The sequence below is a fragment of the Vombatus ursinus genome, unplaced genomic scaffold (genome assembly GCF_900497805.2).
Source record: "Vombatus ursinus unplaced genomic scaffold, bare-nosed wombat genome assembly UNPS02014830.1, whole genome shotgun sequence".
NCBI lineage: Eukaryota > Metazoa > Chordata > Mammalia > Diprotodontia > Vombatidae > Vombatus > Vombatus ursinus.
Window position 1 is genome coordinate 13,914,854 of NW_020954608.1, and position 21,920 is coordinate 13,936,773.

The 21,920-nt window shown below is 38.3% G+C and overlaps 1 protein-coding gene across 1 annotated transcript in view; it reads left to right on the top strand.

Annotated features, from left to right (window-relative positions):
• The first annotated feature begins 1,402 nt into the window (after nt 1–1,402).
• FBXL13 (F-box and leucine rich repeat protein 13) overlaps nt 1,403–21,920 on the top strand; it is a 254,089-nt gene continuing 233,571 nt past the window's right edge. The window contains 1 exon segment of the mRNA XM_027838888.1: nt 1,403–1,426. Within this exon segment, the coding sequence (XP_027694689.1) occupies nt 1,403–1,426 (24 nt within the window).

The following is a 21,920-nucleotide window of genomic DNA, read 5'->3' on the forward strand; positions in this document are numbered from 1 at the left end:
AATTTTCCCATGGGAGTTCTAGCTTCTTTTGGCAGAACCTGAGGGTCACAACCTGTTGCGTGGCAAAAACAAGGAAGTCTCGCAAGACCTCTCCTTTGCTGACACGCAGCTCCCACAGTTGGCTCGGCTCTCCTCTCATTGGGAGAAAAATCCTACTCATACCCCTGCTGCAGGTGGGTTGACACGAGGGCTGCAGGTGTCCAGCAGACTTGGTGATTAGCTATCATGTGGAGATCATGCTTTGATCAGGTGTTACTATGGATATATAAGAAAGCTACTAGCACTTAATAAATGGAGCTTCTGCCATCTTGCTGTCTCTTGCCTCATCAATGCGCCTCCGGGTTAAGAGTATTGAGCTGGTTTCACGCTCACCTGCAGCGGCCATGTCAGTTAACTACTTATATGACACCTCTCCCCCATATATCCAGTATATACCTTGTATATTCATTATTATTTACAAATTGTCTTCCCTATTAGAATATAAGCTCTTCAGGGCAGGGACAGTGTTAGTTAAATAAACAAACAGATAAATAGTAACTAGCATTTACATAAAACTTTGTTGCTTTTAATGTATTTACTCATTTGAACTTCACAACAACCTTAGGAGGTAAGTCATATTATTATTCTCATTTTACACAAAAGTTAACAGAGGGTGAAAGAAGGTAATTGACCTGTCTGGAATTCACACAGCTAGCAAGAACCTGAGAGTTTTTGAACTAGTCTTCTGGACTCCAAGGCTAGCACCCCACCTGGCTGTCTTTTTGCATCCCCAGCGCTTAATGCAATGCCCGGCACACAGAAGGCACTTTCATAAATGCTTGTTGCATGAATGAGTGGCCTAAAACACCTCTTACATCCCACTCTCACTCCTCATTTCCTGCACTGGTCCTACAAAGCTCAGCTTGACTACAACGTGGGCCAGGCCGGCTCAGGCGGTTGTCTCTTCTAGCCTGCCAGGCGCGCGTGCGCCCACGGCAGTGGGGGTTGGGGAAGTCCCAGATCCGGTTGCCAGGAACAACGCCCGGCGGCGGGCGCAGAGAGTGGTGCTGGGGTGCGAAGGGCGGAGCCTTCGCCTCGTTGTCCTCGGCTAGCCCCAGCCTGCCCAGAACGATGCCACTCTGGAGAGGAGGAACTGTTTCAGCCAACACTACCTAACCCAGGTGTCCAAGGTACTAGCCGAAGAGGAGCTGGGCTCCGTCCCCCCGGGGCCTCCCACACACCTCTGGACACACCACGTGCTCTGGGCCACTTTGCTCCTCCCAGTCAATGTCATCCCACCCTCACCCTTAACTCTGCCTGATCCTTACCCTTTTTCATTCCCTTTACTTCTCTTAAGCACCTCTTTCTTTCCCTGCCACAACCACCTGGTTTTTGTTGAACCGTGGCCTCTCTGGAGCCGGCCATGCATTGTCACATCCAACTATCAGTGTGGCTTTGGGCAAATCACAACTTTTGGGACCTGAGTTCCTTCATCTGTAAAATGACGACTGAGATCCTTTTCAACCCTAAATTGATGATACCATGATCCTCTCTCCAGTCCTTTTGCAAGTCGACCTCTCAATATTATTGATCTAATCCCAGTCAATTACCCACTTTGCCTGTCATGTCAGGCAGCATAATGTGGTAGAAGGAGATTTAGGCAGCATGGTATGGTGGGGAAAGAGAGTCAGAAAGAGACCTGGATTTCTGGTCTACCTTCGTGGGTTTATTAGGACCATGGTTAAGTTGTATCACTTTTCTGATTTTGTTTCCTCGTTTGTTAAACAGGAACAAAAATGTCTGTAGTCAAAAGCTCATCAGGTTTGGTATAAAATTAAAGTTATTATGGTTTTTATTGGAACACATTTTCAAAGGATCTTAACAATGTGTATTTTCTTTGTTTCAGTCAGCTGTCTTGCCATAAAAATGTGGCCTATTATAAAAAACAATTGTGAAGGTATAGCTGTTGCCTTCTTATGTTTTCATTTTGTATCTCTTCAGTGTGTTCATAGTACCCTCCACAGATAAGAAAGAAGGCATAGCAGCTGGGAATGTCTTTTTGGTTACCTTTCTTCTTCATAAAGGCACCATTTATGATCTTTTCCATTCTTTTAAAATCTTTCACTGTCTCAGCTTACAATTCTATTTCAGAGTGCTTTAAAATTATATTGCCCCCATGCAGACTTCTCTGTGTTTGGCTAAGTTCAGCCACCAGTCATGACTTCATAAGTGCCATTATCATGTCCTTACTTAGGATTTTAGACATAGGGATGCTGTGATCTAAATGTTCTTAATGTAAAGAGATCACTGTGAAAATGCCTGTAGGTCCATTTTGTTTTCTCTGTTTATCATCTTTTGTCCAGTTTTATCTACAAATGCACTTGAGATAATTTGGCTTAGCTGGATCTCATCTAGAGGGGATGATGATGATGATGATGATGATAACTACTTATATTTTCATATGGCACTTTATGCCCATTTTCTATTTTGGTCCTCAAATAAATACTCTGAGGTATGCAGCACAAGTACTATCATCTTGGGGCAGCTAGGTCGGACAGTGGATAGAGGACAGGGCCTGAAGTCATGCAGACCTAAATCCAATCTTAGACACTAGCTATGTGCCCCTGGGTAAGTCACTTAACCTCTGTTTGCCTCAGTTTCTTCATCTGTAAAATGAGAATAATAATAAGAGCACCTACCTCCCACAGTGATTGTGAGGATCAAATGAGTTAATAGTTGTAAAGTGCTTAGCACAGTGCCTGGTGCAGTAGAAACTATATAAATGTTAGCTAGCATTATATAGTGAAGCATAGTCAAACAAAACTAATTCCTACATTGGCCATGTCCAAAAATGTATGTCTTATTCCACATCTTGAATCCATCTCTGTCAAGAGATGGGTAGCATGCATCATTATCATTATCAACCCTCTTGAATATTTCATTGATTAGTTATTAAGTCTTTCAAAGTTGTTTGTCCTTACAGTATTGTTTGGTTCTGCTCACTTCATTGTGTACTAGTTCATACAAGTCTTCTCAGGTTTCCCTAAATCCATCTCCTTCATCTTTTCTTACAGTGGAATAGAATTTCATTACATTCATATACCATAATTTGTTCAACCATTCCCTACTTGATGGGTACACCCTTAGTTTCCAGTTCTTTACCATTATGGAAAGTGCTGCTGTAAATGTCTTTGCACATAGGGGTCCTTTTCCTCTTCTTTTATAGGCTTAGTATCAGTGGGTAACAGAGTATACACATTAGAAACTTTGGGGGGCATTATTCCAAATTACATTCTAGAACGGCTGGACCAATTTACAGCTCCACCAACAGTGCATTAACAATTTCCCATAGCCCTTCCAACATTTGCCATTTTCCACTATTTTCACCTTTGCCATCAAATCTGGTGGGTTTTAGATGGAACCTCAAAGTTGTTTTAATTTCACATTTAGCACTTTGCTTGTATGTCTCATTGTACTTGTCACTTACCACTTTTGAGAAGCAGCATGACATAAGGGAGAGAACATTAGATTTGGCATCAAAAGACCTGGATTTGAGTTTTGGCCCAGACACTTTCTAGTTGTGTGACCAGGGTCAAGCAATTTAACATATCTGAACTTGTGTCATGATCTATAAAATCTGGGTTTGTGAAATGCTAAGTTAAATGAATTGTCGTTTTTGCCTAACTTTAGGCAAAATTGTGAAGTAAGTCAATTTTGTCTTTTGGCTCATAGTCTCCTCTTTCTTTGTCCATCTTCTTTCACATTCCCTCCACCCCTTCTCTCTGAGGCTTCCTTTGTCTCTAATATATTGTTGTGTGAATTAGTTCAGTGTTAACCTTCAGAGCAGCATTTGCGTTTTTAAAAAGACTGTAGGAGAGAAAGCCAAAGAAGTGAATATGTTATGGTAGGTTTTTTGGTACCCTTGAGAGGGAGATACTTTCAGTTAAGGTTCTCTCTGGTTTGTCATTAAATTACATAACACAGGCATATACTTACCCTGCCTGCTTATAAATTTGACTAATAATAAGGTAGATATTTCCACTGTAGTTTTTATAAAAAAAATCAAAAGCACTATACTTAACTAGTATACTTACTTCCGTAGTTTTGGAAATAAAAGTGCATCCTCAAATTAGAAGAAGTGAATAGAGTTTTGGAGTTGTAATCAGGAAGATGTCTGTTTAAATTCCACTTCAGACTTTTAGCAGTTATGTGATTCTGGGAAAGTCAGGTGGTACGGTTGGTAAAGCTCTGTACCTGGAGTCAGGAATACCTGACTTCTAGTTTTGTGACCCTGGGCAAGTCACTTAACCTCTGTCTGCCTCAGTTTACTAATTTGTAAAAAGGAGATAATAATAGCGCTTATCTTTCAAGGTTATTGTGAGGATAAAATGAGATAATATGTGTAAAGCATTGTACAAACCTTTAAGTGCAATATATTAGCTGTTACGATTGTGGTTATGATTATGATTTTTATTATTTAATCTCTATATGTCTCAGTTTCCCCATCTGCAAATTAAAGAGTTGGATGCTATGACTTGTAAGGTGCCTTTCAGCTCTGGTTCTATGGTCCTATAATTCCAAATCTAGAATGGAGTTTAATGTCTATGAAAAAATAAAGTACTTCTCAAAAAGTTGTCCAGCAGAGGGAGTATCTGAATTGTTGGGGGCCTGTTTCAAAAGATGTGATTTGTATTGAGTCAAGTACTGATACTTTATAGTTCCTTTGTAGTTAGCATTTCTAAAACACCAACTGTATTTACGTATTTGGTAAATAGGCAAGTTTTCAAAATGGAAAGTAGATTGTGTTAAAGCAAGCTTTTTGGCATCATGGTGTTACAGCGACAACAACAAAAAAGATGATTTGGAGAGAGAAAGGTTAGGTGGTTGATTCAGCTGAGCACCTAAGAAGTGGTCAGTACCCTTAGGTTTCGCTTCAAGTCCAAGGTCTGGCCCTTAGCTATTTTTGGCTCATGAATTTGATCTTATGGTTCCCTCACTTGGAGGTAATGAGGCTCTGGGTAACTGACTGAAGCCAACCAAATTCACAAGTGATTGATGAATAAACTAAAATGCCAATTTATTCACATACAAGGAGAGACACACTTAGCTAGAGAACTGGTATCAATATGCCTATTCAAATCATTCATTCCTAATGAGTCCATCTGGGAGACACAATTACAAAATGACAAGTTTACATGATAAGTGTGGAGTTAGGGCAAGGGCACTTGGTTGTATTTAAGGGAAATTTCTACTGAGCTAGGAGAGTTTGAAAAATTGGCCTTCATTCTATGGATATTTCTAGCTAAAGAATCAATTAAATTCATTTAAACAATATCAGTCATCTACAGTCTGAGGACCCTTCCTATTGTACAGTACTGAGTAAACCACTGATCAGTTCCTACTCTTTCATCTCCTTTATATAGATTTCATTGCAGACTAGCATTCTTTTGTTGAGGCATTATTTTGAGTAAGATTTAATACAGTTGGGTGGATTGTAGTTTTCTCTACAATCAATTACTTTCTAATTAAAGTGCATCCCAGAATCTCTTAAGAAAAGCATGCACTAAAAGAATATAAAGAAAGGAAATCAGTGAGTTACAGTGGAAAGAACATTTGCTCCTAAATCAGAGGACTTGGATTCAAATCCCACCTCTGCCAGTATCTGGCTTATATGGCCTTGAGTAAGTCACTTGACCTTCCTAGACTTCAATTCCTCATCTGTATGTAACATGTATGTACTGGTACTCTGTCTGAAAATCAAGAGGGCTGTACCTGCCCCTCAGAATTTGAGGGTATCCTGAAGGGTTTGGGAAAGCTTTTCCTTTTCTACTGGTCCACTTGAGCCCCTACCTATGTGTTCACTCTCATTTGTTAGGGAGCCACTGATTAATCTACAAAGTTCATTTAATTACTCAGTAAACTCTAGTGGCTTCCTGTTGCTTCTAGAATCAAATACAAAATCCTCTGTTTTGCATTCAGGGTCCTTCATAACCTACCTCCTCTTACCTTTCCAGTCTTATACCTTATTCCTTGTCACATATTCTTCTGTCCAATGACACTGGCCTCTTGGCTGATCCATGAACAAAATACTCCATATCTGGATATTTTCTTTGGCTTTCCCCCATTCCTGGAATGCTGTCTGTCCTCAACTCTGCCTACTGACTTCCCTGGCTTCCTTTTAGTTCTAACTAAAATCTACTTTTTACAGGAAGCATTTCATAACCTCTCTTAATTCTAATGCTTTCCCTTGGTTAATTATTTCCTATTTTTCCCATGTATAGTTTGTATATATCTTGTTTACATGTTGTCTTCCCCATTAAAGGACTTTGAGGACCCTGTCTTTTGTCTCTTTTTGTATGCTTTGCCTTTAGCATGGTGTCTGGCACATAGTAGTTGCTTAATAAATGTTTACTGATTGAATTACTTGACATAAATTAGCTTTTACAAAGGAATATTTACCTCAAAGATATAGCAAGAACAAGCATGCTAGCATTTCTCACAGTATCTTAAGGGCATCTGATGGTTAACACAGTACCTCCCGCACTTAACACAGTGGCTGGCACCTAGTAGGTGCTTAATAAATGTTTATTTTATTATTGGCATACTCTCCCCTATACCACTTCAGTCTCTGAGGAAGTTGGCTCAAGACATGAATGAAGGCCAAGATGTGAATGAAGCAAAGATGTGACTGAGTCAGGTCTTTTTGAAGATGTCCACAGTTTTAGCTACTAAGCCAATGGAGAAAAGGCTCCTCCCCTTCCTTCTGGTGGTAGGTAAATTGGAACCAGTTACAGAATGTCCATGCATGCTCCACAGTTTCTCCAATGTATTTCTCTTTCCAGTCATTAAAATTCTTCTGGATGCATCTCCCTAGCATCCTCCACATGGAAATGCACCTAGTGTAGATGCTGATTTGAGGCACTCTGTACATATGCCAGAGCCTCATTACATGTAAAATGAGAGAGTTGAACTAGATGTCTTGTGAGGTCCGTTATAGCCCTTGATCTATGAACATATGAGAGTTTAATATGGAATTATTTCCAAATGCCTATTTCCTTTAAAAAATGCTTAAGAATTAAAAATTAAATATCAACATAGAACTATAATTAGCAATTTTAACATGGAAAAAAGCACCACAAACCATGCATGGGAAAAGCAGCAGGAAAGACATCCTCAGATTAACTTTTTAAGACAGACTACAAGCCTCAACCCACAGAGTCCACGTAGGAGACAGAGGTTTCAGGGAATATTCTGAGATTGGTTAGGGGAGGAGCTTGCCTGATGAACAGCCACAAACGGGAGGAAGAAAAACGTGCAATCCATTAACTCCCTATTTTAACTAATTCTTATTAATTAGGTGCTAAGCTCTTGACTTCTTCAAGGCCCAATTCAGGTGACCACCTTCTCCATAAATTTTCCCTTGACTGATAGTGAACCAGATTTCCCTCCTTTTATCAGAATGGTGGGAGACTAGAAGTGTAGATATTGTTAAAAGGAAGGATTCTGTGGGATAGGGAAAAGGGTGATCTTGGAAAGTGACATGATGTTTTTAAAAAATCATCAATAAAAACATTTAGCAGACCCTTTCCCCTCCCCTCCCCACTTCCCTGATTCTCTCTAAGTAGCATCTAAGCAAAATAGCATCTTCCTCTTCAATTTTTCTATGGAATTAAGGCTAAATATCTCACTCTTTCTGTTGTTGGTCAGTGGTTTTCAGTCGTGTCCAAATCTCCAGGTTTTTCTTGCCAAAGATACAGGAGTGGTTTGCCATTTCCTTCTCCACTTCATTTTACAGATGAGGAAACTGAGGCAAGTGGGGTTAAGGTTACTTGCCCAGGGTCACACAGCTAGTAAGTCAGACTTGAATTCGGGAAGATGAATCTTCCTGACTCTTGGCCTGGCATTCTGTGTCACATAATTGCCGCGTTCTCTCTTTTTCATCGTGGTAATTTGTGTACATACCTTATTGGGTGATAAGCAACTTGAGAGTGGCATCCCCATCCTATCTAGAGCTTCAGCTAAATCTTCCCTCTAGCCGAATTGGTTTACTTGAAAGTTGAATGTTTGTTTCTTTTTCCCCTTTCTCAGGCTGTTCTTAGCACCTGTTCCGCTGGAGTCTCCTCCCTCCTCCTCTCTGCTTATGTGTCTTTCCAGTCAGCATTTGCTTTTCATAGCATCATAGACCTAGAGGTAGAAGGCATCTATGTTTTTAAGTTTTACCTCCTCTATGAAGCTCTCCTTAGGTGCCCCAGTCCTTGGTGGTCATCCCTTCAAAAGTCCAGTAGTATTAATTTATTGTTATTCCTCACCTCATACTTATTTTTTCATGTATATATATATATATATATATATATATATATATATATATATATACATGTATATTAGTTTTGAAGCCCCTTCAGGGCAACGCTTGCATCTTACACATTTTTCTAGCAACTAGCATGATTTCTTAGATTGGTTGGTACTTAACTCAGTAAATGTATATTGATTATGATGATTTTCACCAACAGTTTATCAAACAAATGCTAAAATGTTTTGAATATTGTCCCCTTTCTCTCCCTCTTGGCTATTCTCTGGAAAAATTAATAATGAGTAATGAACATGTTTAAAAGATGGATAATAATGAGGAGTAATGGAAACATGAATTTTGAGTAAACTAATAATCCCTTGAATATGTGAGATGCATTGAGTACAAAGGTTAGGTATATACAGTCAAAGCAAGGTTTAGATTTTTGTCATTATACTGTGAATTTAAAAATCAAGATAGCTAATATGGTTCCAGTAAGAAGGCATAACTAGGCTATAGGGTGTTGCAACTGAAGGTTTGCTCTGGGGCACACAATTTAGCTTTCCTTCAACAGTGAAAAAACAACAGAATACCCGGTTAGGATGAAGAGTTAATTCAACTAGGATGATACAGATGGCCAGATTTTCTCCACATCCTCCCTGTTCACAGGAATATTCTTTGGCTATGCCTTTCCCTGCTTTCCCCATTGTCCTGTGTAAGTGGTCTCCCAGTCAGTATCTTCATAGCATCCTTAAAGTCTCTGTCCACCAGGTTCCTAGTGGCTTTAAAAGTTGATTTAAGGGTAAATTTTATGCCATTTGTCTAAGGCACCATTTGCATCTTCCACAGGCAAGAAAGTTGTAGTCTGCTAATTTACATCTCTGGGAACTATATTCTTTTAGTCATTATTATGTGGAAAATTGTCTGAGATGCCTCTGCTCTTTTGTTGTGTAGACCAACCTTAATAAAGGCCTGATTAATGTCCATATTAGTTATTCTGTGGGTGGTTTCATACTTTACCTGTACTTCTGAGTATGAGCTTAATTATTGGTTATATTATTTATTCATATTTTTAAGCCAGCAAAAAAATTACTGTTGATCCTTTGATCATGTCATATTGATCAGAAGTTGTATTATGCTCCAACTAAATAAATATGAGTATGGAACTACAACCATTAAATAAAATGTGAATATGTAAAATCTGAAATATTTCCATTTTTCATTGAAAGATGAATAGCAACTTTATTTTCTCTTAAGTAACAGGCCCCAAAGAGGTTTCAGCTGAGCTGTTTTTACATTCACATTAGCACCCTAGGCTCTGTCTCCTTGATTTGTCCTACACTTTGTTTTCTAGAAAAGTAATGAGTCAGATCTCCATTGATTTAAAATTAAAAGAAACTTGCCATATTCTTTTATTTAGCTACAATACCTTTACAATTTACAAAGCACTTTCATATACATGTAGTCTCTCTTTTTTTGGGGGGGGAAGTGATGGGATGGGTCTGGACCTGTTATTTTTTTGGTACAGGAAACTCCCAAAGACAAACTCCTTCAACAGAGGGTAGATAGGCAACTCTTCTTCAGTGAATAATCTTAGAGTTGCCTGAGGCATTGAGAGGTTAAGTGACTTGCCTAGGATATTGAATACATGTTAAGTGGTGAGAGAGGAATGGCTCTTTATCCACTATACCAGGCTACCTGTCTAATGTGTTATTTAATTTAGTCCTCACAATAATCTTGTGAAGTAGGGCAGGACATCATTATTATTCCTATTTTACATATGAAGACACTAATAGACTATGAGATAAAGTGATTTGTTTAAATTCACCCAGCTCGTAATTGACACAGCTGGATACCACACTGCTTCCTCCCTTTAAAATTCACCTCAAAAACCCATGTGTTTCAGGACAGTTGTCCTGAATGTTTGTTGGGTGAAGATGTTACCCTAAGTTCTACTGACTGTATACCTCTTTATTTTCTTTTTTTTTTAATGGTGATTTTTATTTATTTTTTTGTTTTCAACATTTACTTCCACAAGATTTTGAGTTCTAAATTTTCACCCCATCTCGCCCCTCCCCCCACCCCAAGATGGCATGCATTCTGAATACCCCTTCCCCTAGTCTACTTTCCCTTCTATCTCTCCCCCCCTTCTCTTATCCCCTCCCCCTTCAATTTTCCTGTAGGGCAGGATGGATTTCTATACTCCATTTCCTGTATTTCTTATTTCCCAGTTGCATGTGAAAACATTTTTTTAAAACATGTGTTTTTAAAACTTTGGGTTGCAAATTTTCTCCCTTCTTCCCTCCCCACCCACCCTCATTGATAAGGCAAGCAACTAAATATAGATTGCATATGTGCCGTTATGTAAAACACTTCCATAATAGACATGCTATGAAAAACTAACTCTATTTCCCTTAATCCTATCCTGCCCATCCATTTATTCTATTCTTTCTTTTGACCCTGTCCCTCCTCAGAAGTATTTGCTTCTGATTACTCCCTTTCCCAATCTGCCCTCCTCTCTATCATTCCCCTATTCTCTTGTCCCCTTCCCCCCTTATTTTCCTGTAGGGTAAGACAGATTTCCACACCCAATTGAGTGTGTATGTTATTCCCTCCTTAAATCAAATCCTATGAGAATAAGATTCACTCATTCCCTCTCACCTTCCCCCGTTTCCCCTCCACTGTAAGAGCCTTTTCTTTTCTGTTTTTTTTTTTGTGGGATAATTTACCCCTTTCTACCTTTCCCTTTCTCCTTCTCCTAGTATATTCCTCTCTCACCCCTTAATTTTATTCTTCAGATATGACCCCTTCATTTTCAGCTCACCCTGTACTCTCTATCTATCTATCTATCTATCTACCTATCTATCTATATCTATTTACACGTACATACAATTTTTTCCCCTTCAACTACCCTAATGAGACAAAGGTCTCATGAGTTACAAATATCATCTTTCCATGCAGGAATGTAAACAGTTCAATCTTAATAAATCTCTTATGATTTTCTCTTTCCTGTTTACCTCTTCATCTTCTACTCGAGTCTTGTATTTGAAAATCAAATTTTCTATTCAACTCTGGTCTTTTCATTAAGAATGCTTGAAAGTCCTCTATTTCACGGAATGACCATTTTTTCCCCTGCAGGATTATACTCAGTTTTGCTGGGCAGGTGATTCTTGGTTGTAATCCTATCTCCTTTGCCCTCCAGAATATTATATTCCATGCCCTGTGGTCCCTTAATGTAGAAGCAGCTAACTCTTGTGTTATCCTTATTGTGTTTCCACTATGCTTGAATTGTTTCTTTCTGGCTGCTTGTAATATTTTCTCCTTGACCTGGGAACTCTGGAATTTGGCTACAATATTCCTAGGAGTTTTCCTTTGGGGATCTCTTTTAGGAGGAGATCGGTGGATTCTTTCAATTTCTATTTTGCCCTCTGGTTCTAGAATATCAGGGCAGTTTTCCTTGATAATTTCTTGAAAGATGATGTCTAGGCTCTTTTTTTGATCATGGCTTTCAGATAGTACAATAATTTTTAAATTCTCTCTCCTGGATCTATTTTCCAGGTCAGTTGTTTTTCCAGTGAGATATTTCACATTGTTTTCTAATTTTTCATTCTTTTGGATTTGTTTTACAGTGTCTTGATTTCTCATAAAGTCACTAGCTTCCAATTTCTCTATTCTAATTTTTAAGGAAGTATTTTCTTCAGTAATCTTTTGGACTTCCTCTTCCATTTGGCCAATTTTACTTTTTAGGGCATTCTTCTCCTCATTGGCTTTTTGGACCTCTTTAGCCATTTGGGTGAGGCTATTTTTTAAGGTGTTATTTTCTTCAGTATTTTTTTGGGTCTCCTTTAGCAAGCTGTTGACTTGTTTTTCATGATTTTCTTGCATCACTCTCATTTCTCTTCCCAGTTTTTCCTCTATTTCTCTTACTTGCTTCTCAAAATCCCTTTTGAGTTTTTCCAAGGCCTGGGACTGATTCATATTTTTCTTGGAGACTTTGGGTGTAGGAGTTTTAGCTTTGTTGTCTTCTTCTGGTTGTATATTCTGAACTTCTTTGTCACCAAAATAAGATAATATAGTCTGACTCTTTTTGTGCTGCTTACTCATAATCCCAGACAATTACTTGAGTTTTAAACTCTTTGTTAAAGTAAAAGTCTGCTTCCAAAGTGAGGAGTGTACTGTCCCAAACTTTGGGGGTTTGTACAGCTGTTTTCAGAAATACTTCTAGGGACCTGTAAATTTTCAGTTCTTCCAAAGTGGTATGATAAGGAGCGAGGTGTTTCCTCTCCATCACTACAACAAGCTCCACCAGGCCAGTGCTCCTCCTTGGCCCAGGACCACCCCTCAGAACTGTGACCCAGATCCAAGCACGGGCAAAGCAAGAGATTCCTGCCTCAGCACTGGCAAAGAGATCCCTGCAATCCCCCTCTGATCAGCCACTCGATTCCCCCTCAGTGTGTGGGTTGGAAGCTCAGGAAAAAGCCGAGGCCCTCGGCCCCTCTCGAGACTCGTGGCTGAGACCTAGCTCCTTTCTCACCGCAGTCACAGACTTTTCCCACTGACCTTCTAAGTTGTCTTTGGCGTTCCTGGGTTGAGAAGTCTGGAAACCGCCACAGCTTCCCACGATTCAGTCCTCTGAGGCCTGCTTCAGGGTTGCTTTGGCTTGTGCACCCACGCCAAACTGCGCTCCTCTCCCTGCTTGGCGCCATATACCTTCCTGATCAACCGTCCAGGCTGTCTTTGGCTGGAAATTTGTTTCACTCTGTCTTTTTGTGGGTACTGCTGCTTTAGAATTTGTTTAGAGCCATTTTTTTAGGTATTTGGAGGGCTTTGAGAGAGAGCTCAAGACAGTCACTGCTTTCCCTCTGCCATCTTGGCTCCGCCCCTCTTTATTTTCCTATTAACCACAACTTGTAGAAGGGGAAAAGAATACAAAGATGATGCATATTGTCTTTCCTTTCAAGTAGAAAGTAAGCTTATAGAGGTCAGAGATCCATGAATTTGCATAATTGTATGACAATTAGATTTTAAGGAATTCATAAAATATTTTAAATATTTAGAATTTAATTTTTTGAATGAAAATTTTCCAAGTAGCATGCATTAAATGTTTCTAAGTGTAAGCATTTAGAAAAACAAACTCTTGATGTGATCCATTTGAAAAATATTCCCTTCATTATAGATCATCTTCTATTCCTTTACTATAATTGCTCTTATACAACCATATCTTTCACATTTAATTCTTTCTTTGTTCCAGGTTTGGATAGTTTGTGAATTCCTTTATAGTTGAATAGTTGTTGGTGTAATCTTTTACAACTTTGCTATCATTTGATCTAAGGCATCTTGTGTGCATATACATTGACTATAATGAAATAACCTACTCTTTATTTTAAAGCAGAACAACATATAGAGAACAAGGAGTATATCATTTCAGATTTTTATTTTAAGAGGAAAAGTAAAATAAGTTTTGATCTGACTGATTTAACTTTAACAAAATACATCTGACTCTGGAAAAACTAAATAAAGAAAGGTTTACAAATAAAAATGTGTTTATATTTTAAAGTTTTAAGTTAGCAGTTGATTCTGTAATTAAAAAAATTAAAACAGTATCTTTAAAAACAAAAACAAAACAGTATCTTCTGTTTATTTGGAAGGAATACAAGGTTAAGACATATCTCTTGCTAATACAAATGTCTTTGATATGGGAAAATTTATTCCATTTCATTTTTTTTCAGGCCCTATTCAGTGGTCTACTCATTTCACCCCAGAGGATCCACTGAGATTTTTAGAAAAAAAGATCATGGAACTAGTTGAAAATGGGCTTGAAAATATTTTATGGTATATATTTCTCTTTCTTTGTATTCATTAAAAAAAATCTTATCCAGTATGAGAGAGATAGCATAGTATAATGGAAAGAGCATTGGGGTAGGGAGGCAGAAGACCTGGGTTCTAATCGCTGTGCCACTTAGCCAATTCATCTTGGACTAGTTATTTAATCTCTCTAAGTAATTTTCTCATCTGTATAATGGGGATAATAATACATAGGAATGTTGTAAGAATCAAATGAAATAATGTCAACTTAATGTTCAACGAATCTTAGCCACCTACTGTGTGCACAACATTTTGCTAGAGGCTGGGTAAGATATAGAATTTAGATAAGACACACCTTGCCCTTGTAGAGTTTACAATCTAGCAGAATGTATGTGAATATTTTGTAAACTGTAAAGTACTATACAAAGTCAAAGTGTGATTATTGTTATTTTGTAGTAATGTTAAAATTGTCATAGTGTGATATCAATCTTAGTCTTAGTAATGGATGACCTCATTACTATATCTAAATTTATAAGGAATCTCTAGGGCAGGGGTTCTTAACCATTTTCGTGTCATAGACTACTTTGGTAAGTCTGGTGAAGCCTAGCACCCTTTTTCAGAACAATGTTTTTAAGTGCATAAAATAAAATACATAAGATTGCAAAAGAAATAAATTATGTTGAAATAAAAATATACATTTTTTCTCCATGAAAGTTCTCAGAACTCTGGTCTGTGGACTCCTAGTTAAGAACCTCTTCTCCAGACTATGGTGCTTCATAGGGCCTGAAGAATTTAGGGCAATATATATTTAGAATTAATGAAATATTTATTCAAGAAAACTAATTTTATACCTGTTTTATTATTTTTCTTTAAAAGGAATATTTGATTGATCCATCAATGAGACAGAAATTTCAAAAGATAACAGAAACTTTCCTGGGACGATCTTCTCACCTCAATGAACAACTGGTAATTGTTATTAACTAAGCATACTAAAATATTCATCTTTAAATTTTCTTGACAATTTTAAGGATCTAATTAGATTCTAGATTTTCTAGGAAGCTTCTTACCAAAGTCAGATTAACTGTTTATGAAGGCCTAAGCAGTAGCATTGCTCAGAAGGTGAAGACTACAAAGCGCATCAGAGAAGTCTCTACTCATATTTACCATCTCAGCCCCTCTGTAGCTATAAAACCCCACAGACTGTCAGTATTATAGGCAGGCTTTTTTTTTTTTTTTTTGAGACTGGGTGTCCCTATCTCACCTAAGATGAAGAAGTGGTTGGAACCAGTAGTTAAAAGTTTACATTGGGCTAATGTACTGAATATTTGCCTGCTTGACCAATGTACCAATGGGCAGATTGGCTGAGGATTACTGCCCTAGAAACACCAAAGTAACAGCAGACATGATGGAATCTTCAGACTTTCACTAATGTTTTCCTCAAGGGTCTGCTGGAGCCAGTTTTAGTTGGCTTGGGAAAGTTGATTGATCAGCAATTGCTACAATTCAGGGCTTGACTTATGGTTTTGTTGATTATCTAGACATAAGAATATATGCCTGTAATAATAATGTAATTATAACATATAATATAATAGTAATACCTATAATAAATAATATTATAAATAAATATAATAGTAAGAATGTAATGCAGATTAAACTTAAAAGTGTGGGTACATGCATACATTTTTTTTCTGAGTGCTTGATCAGTATTACTCTATGAACAGAGCTTGAGCTTTGCAGGAGGCAAAGTCTGGACTGGAGGCCTGGTGACTGTGGGCTAGTAATAATTAAAAAAAAATTATAACAGGCCTTTCAATCAGTTGGTCAATAAACATTTAATTGAGCATCTACTATATGCCAGGCACTGTGCCAAGCACTGGGGATACAAAAAGAGGCAAAAGATAATTCCCTCCCTGGAGGAGTTCATAATCAGATGGGGGAGACAACAAGCAAACAAATGTATAAACTAGCTATATATAGAGGATTAAAATAGAATAATTAACAGAGAGGGAAGGTACTAGAATTAAGAGGGGTTAGGAAAGGCTTCCTGTAGATGGAATTTTAGTTGGGACTTGAGAGAAGCCAGGAAAGGGAGGAAGTAGAGATGAGGAAGGAAAGTATTCTGGACATGGGGGACAGTCAGAGAAAATGCCAGACGCTGAAATGGAGTGTCTTGTTTGAGTGTCTCGTTCAAGGAAGCTAGGTGGCCAGTGTCATTGGATTAAATAGTATGTGGCAGGGCATAAGGTGTAAGGAGACTGAAAAGGTAGGTGAGGAGGACTAGGTTATAAAGGGGTTTAAATACTAAACATAGGATTTTGTATTTGATCCTAAAGGTAATAGGGAGCCATTGGAGTTTATTGGGGGGGGGCGTCACATGAACAGACTTGCATTTTAGGAAAATCACTTTGGCAGCAAGATGGATTGGCGATGACATACAGGCAGGCAGACCCACTGGCAGGCTGTTGTAATAGTTAAAGCATGAGGTGATAAGGGCCTGTCCCAGGGTGGTAGCATTATCAGAGGAGAGAAGGGGGGGGCATATTTGAGAGATATTGTAAAGGAACCAGATTCAGTATTATCAAACCTTAAGCCATGTTATAAGGCAAGAGCATTGTTAAAGTGTAAAATGGATAATTTTGATTATTTTAAATTAAAATTTTGTATAAATAAAACCTATGCAGGCAAGAATAGAAGGAATGCAGAAAATTGGGGAAAAAACTTTCATAAACAATCAGATAGAATTTGATTGTGTTGGAAAATTGCTGTGGTATAGGAAATGATGAGCTGGTTGCTTTAGAAAAACATGGAAAGACGACATATGAAGGATGATGCTATTTACCTTCAGAGAAACAGATGACAAGTAGAAATAAGCATAGTACAGTCTTACATATATATGTATGAATATATATGTATATATGGTATGTTTATAGATATCTATGTATATGTATATCTGGTTATCTGTCTATCTATCTATCTATCTTCATGCTTAATTGTAGCCTCCTTCGGAGGGAAGGAGAGGGAAAAATAAAGTAAAAAGTGGGGGGCAGCTAGTGGGGTGCAGTGGATAGAGCACCGGCCCTAAAGTCAGGAGGACTTGAGTTCAAATCTGGCCTCATACCAAACACTTGACACTAACTAGCTGTGTGACCCTGGGCAAATCACTTAACCCCAATTGCCTTAAAAAAAAAAAGTGCATAGCAGTGAACAAAAGAAAGCCCACAAGGAAGGAAAGAAAAGCTGGACAGCTTTGAAAACAGTGTATAGTACTTATTATATAGGTTTTCTTAAAATGGAAATTTATTACTTTAAATTGAATCCTCTTATGTTCTGCTGTGAACGTGATAATATTTGTTTTCATTTTTATTCTGTATTTAAGTTTAATATAAATTTTAAAACGTAAAAAAAAGAGAGAGATTATAAAGGTGAAGTGGACCTTGGTGTCAGATTGAGTATGGGGGGTAAGAGAAAATGAGGAGTTGAGGATGTAAGACTAAGGAAATGAGTGCCCTTGATAGTATTAGGGAAGTATTGAGGGGTAAGGATAAGGGGTTTAACAGGGAAGAAAAATAAGTTCAGTTTTGGACATGCTGAGTTTAAGATGTCTTCTGGACATCCAGGTCAAGATGTATGAAAGGCAATTGGAGATACAAGAGTAGAGGTCAGTTTAGGGCAGGCTGGGTATATTTGAGAATCATCAGCATAGTGATGATAGTTAAATCCATGGAAGCTGATGAAATCACAAAGTGAAGTAATAAAGACAAAAAAGAGAAGAGGGACTAGGACAGAGCCTTGTGGGACACCTACTGTTAGAAAGAACAAAAATGACTAGTATGGAATTAGGCTTGAAGATACCTAAAATTTAATAAAAGGGCACTGAGATACCCTTGTTGACTTCAAGTCATTTGGCCCAAGTGAACATTGAAAAGTGGTTTGATATAGGGAAAAGAGCAATAAATTTGAAGTTAGAGAATCTTTGGCAGGAATCAAAATATCTAGAACCATTATCTTACCATCCTCAAGGAAATGAATAGCCAGAGCATTTTAGTCATATACTATTAAATGACGCCTAAGCTGAAGGCTAGGCAGAGTAAGCATGTGGCATTTTTATTGTAGGCATATCATGCCACCAACAATATGATGCCATAGGTTATATACCACACTTTTGAAGTGTGAGTGAGAGCTACATTTATTTATTGATTTGTGTTTTGGAGTCAGGAGATGGAGAAGACATCGAGGCTCACAACCACTATATCTCTGGACTGAGAGACCAACTGAAGGACACCTACTACCTAGTCATGTCCTTGGCTCAGAAAATCTCTGAGAGAAACAGGTGACAGTGAGGTGCTTGAAGTGACCATAGGAATTTCAGCCAGAAGATAGGGTCTTGCTGGGAAATCCTGGTCTCTAGAAAAAATACAAGAGAATGAGAGAAAGCCCATAACAAATACTTGAAAGATTGGTAGTCTGCCATTCTACAAAACAGCCTCAGAGAATGGGTAGGGCACTAAGAAGGCAATACCAGAGTATTACAATTTTTTTTTTTTTGCTGGTGTGTATTTGTGTATAATTGTTCAGTATTTGTGTGTGGTTGTTCAGTTGTTTCCTACTCTCATGACCCTATTTGGTGTTTTCTTGGCAAAGATACCAGAGTGGCTTGCCATATCCTTCTCCAGCTCATTTTACAGATGAGGAACTGAGGCAAACAGGTTTAAGTGACTTGTGTAGGGTCCCACAGCTAGTAGGTATCTGAGATTAGATTTGAACTCAGGTCTTCCTGACTCCAGGAACAGCACTTTATCCACTGTACCACCTAGCTGCCTATATAGATGTATAGGACCTGAGTGAAAGCCTCATTCATTGTGGAAAAGTTTCTGAATTACATCTCTTAAAAATCTGGGTGGAAATTTCTCAATATGAAGACCTGACCCAGACACTGGATAATGGGCATTCCCAGTGGAGGAAGTTTTGAAAAGCACTGAGGCTGGGGAACTTCTTGTAGGATCAGTAGAGGAACAGATGGTGAGGAGGTATTTGACCATAGGCTGGGGCAGGAGTCAAAGCAGCTGGAGGCACAGGAGAGAAATGCAGTAATTGGGTATAGGGAGCTGACTGTGGCCATAGCCATGAGGAGCAGGCTTAGCATTCTGCAACTGTGTTTTGGAGGTTTCATTGGGGTTATATAGCTTATATCTTTAGTGACTGTCATATCCCCCTGCTGGTATATTGAGGAGAATTGAGGGGGTCAACTGGGAGCAAGACTAATGCTTCCCAGGAGACATGTGTTTGAGGAATAGACAGGAATGTGTTCTAAGGCCTTTATTGTCTGATGATTTCTACTCTAAGCTTGTTTCATTAAAATGTCTTTGATTTGTATTTGTAGCCATCTGGTTGGTTTTAGTAAAGAAGCCTCAGTTAAGGCTCATGAGCAGTGGATTTAAAAAGACAACTACCTCGACAGCACCTGGGTAGGTACCTAGGGGCCACCCAGAAAGTGGTCCCAGGATTTTACAGATTCTGTTACCCAGAGTCCATGGGTTCACTATCTTTTCCAGTCTTCTGTAGCTAACATTGTCAATAATGTGCCATTGGAATGAGTTACATTTGAGCTGTTTGCAAACAAGGTTCCAAAGACAGTAAAAACTTTAATGCTCTTAGCACTGGAGGGAAGGGAAAATCAGGAAAAGCTGCTTTCACAGATTCATTCCCAGGTTCATGTTCCAGAGTGGTAACTTCACCCACCATAAAAGCACTGGTGGCAAGGCTATGAGGAGAAATTTGCTCATGAGAACTTTGATCTCAAGCACACTGATCTTGCACAAGACTTCTTGTGAATGGCAAATGCTGAGGCCAACACAAATGGCTGCCAGTTTTTCATCAGTACTTCCAAGGTTGATTGGATGAATGGCAAGCATGTTGTCTTTGGCAGGGTGAAAGCAGGCACGAATACTATGGCAGCCATAAAACATTTCAGATCCTAGGGTGACGAGACAAGCAAGAAACTTCTTATTGCTGATGGTTGATAACCCTCCTAAGTTTATTGGTTTTGTTTGTTTTTGTATTAACGAACAAACCTTTTCTTCTTTATCTGGGAGGGTCACCTCCCCACCTCTTTCACTTGCTGCAGTTCTCTTTTCCTTCCAGAAGTCTGGCTAGACTGTATATTTAAGTTTATGATTATGAGATAAAAATAAACTACAAAAATGGGTTGGGATAGAGGGTGGGAGGGGGCTACATACATATATGTATATGTTTATATATCTATATGAAATTTGAGCTACAAAGCACTATATGAACATGAGATATTATGAGAAAAGTATTGACTCTTCGGAGCTACAATCAGAAGAACCCCTCTGCCTGCTGCCAGTACCCCATAGGAGCGATCTTTGACTACTGAAGCTACCATCACATCTCTCATTCCTAGACTCTTGTGTTCTAAGCCCACCACACCCACCACCAAGAACACTGATCTCCTAGCTTGTCCTTACAGTGAAAGAGAAAGCTCAATAAGGAAACTCTTATCAACAGTACATCAAAAGAGGGAACAGGAATCCCCTCTCATTTAGGAAGAAGAAAGGCTTCATCACCCCTGGAACATTTTAGAGTAAGGAAGAGAGAGGGGTGGGATTGGAAGAAGACAATCAGTGTTTCAACACTGGGAGAAGGAAAGGAAAGAAATAACTCCTCACCACTAGGAAAGCAGGGGCCAATAGGAGAAAGAGATTTTGTTTTAGAAGGAAGGGCTATAGATAGATAGGTTTCTGGTGTCCTAAATTGGAGCCAAAGGAAAATTTTCTGGTAGAAATAATAAGAAATACTAATACCATAGATCAATTAAATTTTAAATGAAATAGCCTTTTGTGGGAAAACTGGGAACATAGTCAGTATTTATAATGCTGTTTCTATGAAAGAACATGTTCCAAGTTCCAATAAACCAGTTTACAAGCAAATTTTTGGAAGATAACCCTTTTGAAAGTTGAGGACTCCCTGTACTCTCATTCCCACCCCTTTTATAACCTCTTTCTCATTTGCCCTTCCAGCCAAAAACAGCTCCCATAGAATTTCATGGAACACCTTAATGAAAGATTTGGCATAATTTCTGAACTAGCCTGAGCTTGGATAGTACTATATAGTGAACTACCTTATATCCATGCCAAGCCAACCCATGAAAATACCATAGGCTTTTCTCTAATCTTGTCCAACTTGAGAATCTTGTACCCCAACATTAAATAATGAATTCCTTCATCTTAATAAATAAAGGTATCTGGCAGCTAACAAAAGCCATAAATAAATTTCTTCTACATGATAAAGAAAAAGTTCAGGACTCTTCGCTATAAAAGGGATTCAAAGTGTTGTCGTACCTGGACACAAGAAGAGTCTAGTTCCTATCAGTACAGTGCTTCTCTAGCTCGAAAAACAAGCACGTGAGGCCACAGAATAATGAAGCTGGAATAAGATGGTTGCTTCCAGGGCAGTAATCTCTGCTCTGATTTTAAATATTTTAAGCATCAATTTATATTATCATACAACATAATGAGTTGATGATTTTTACACATTTGTGGGACTACTATCCTGACAGTACCTCTCATTTCTCCTCTATTAAATTTAAAGTATTTATATTCACTTATTGATTTACTACTGAGAGGCTTTATCTCTAGTTTTTACAAGCTGTGAATACCAAAATTACACTACTACAAAAACAAAAATGTACATATTTTGTGGATTTAAAAAGAATTCATTATGATGGATTTTGACCTCAAGAATCTATATATAAATCTCCCTGAGGATTGTGGCAAAGCCTACCTAACGCCCAAATCATGTATTTTTTACCTTTGCGAGGTATTTTTGTATT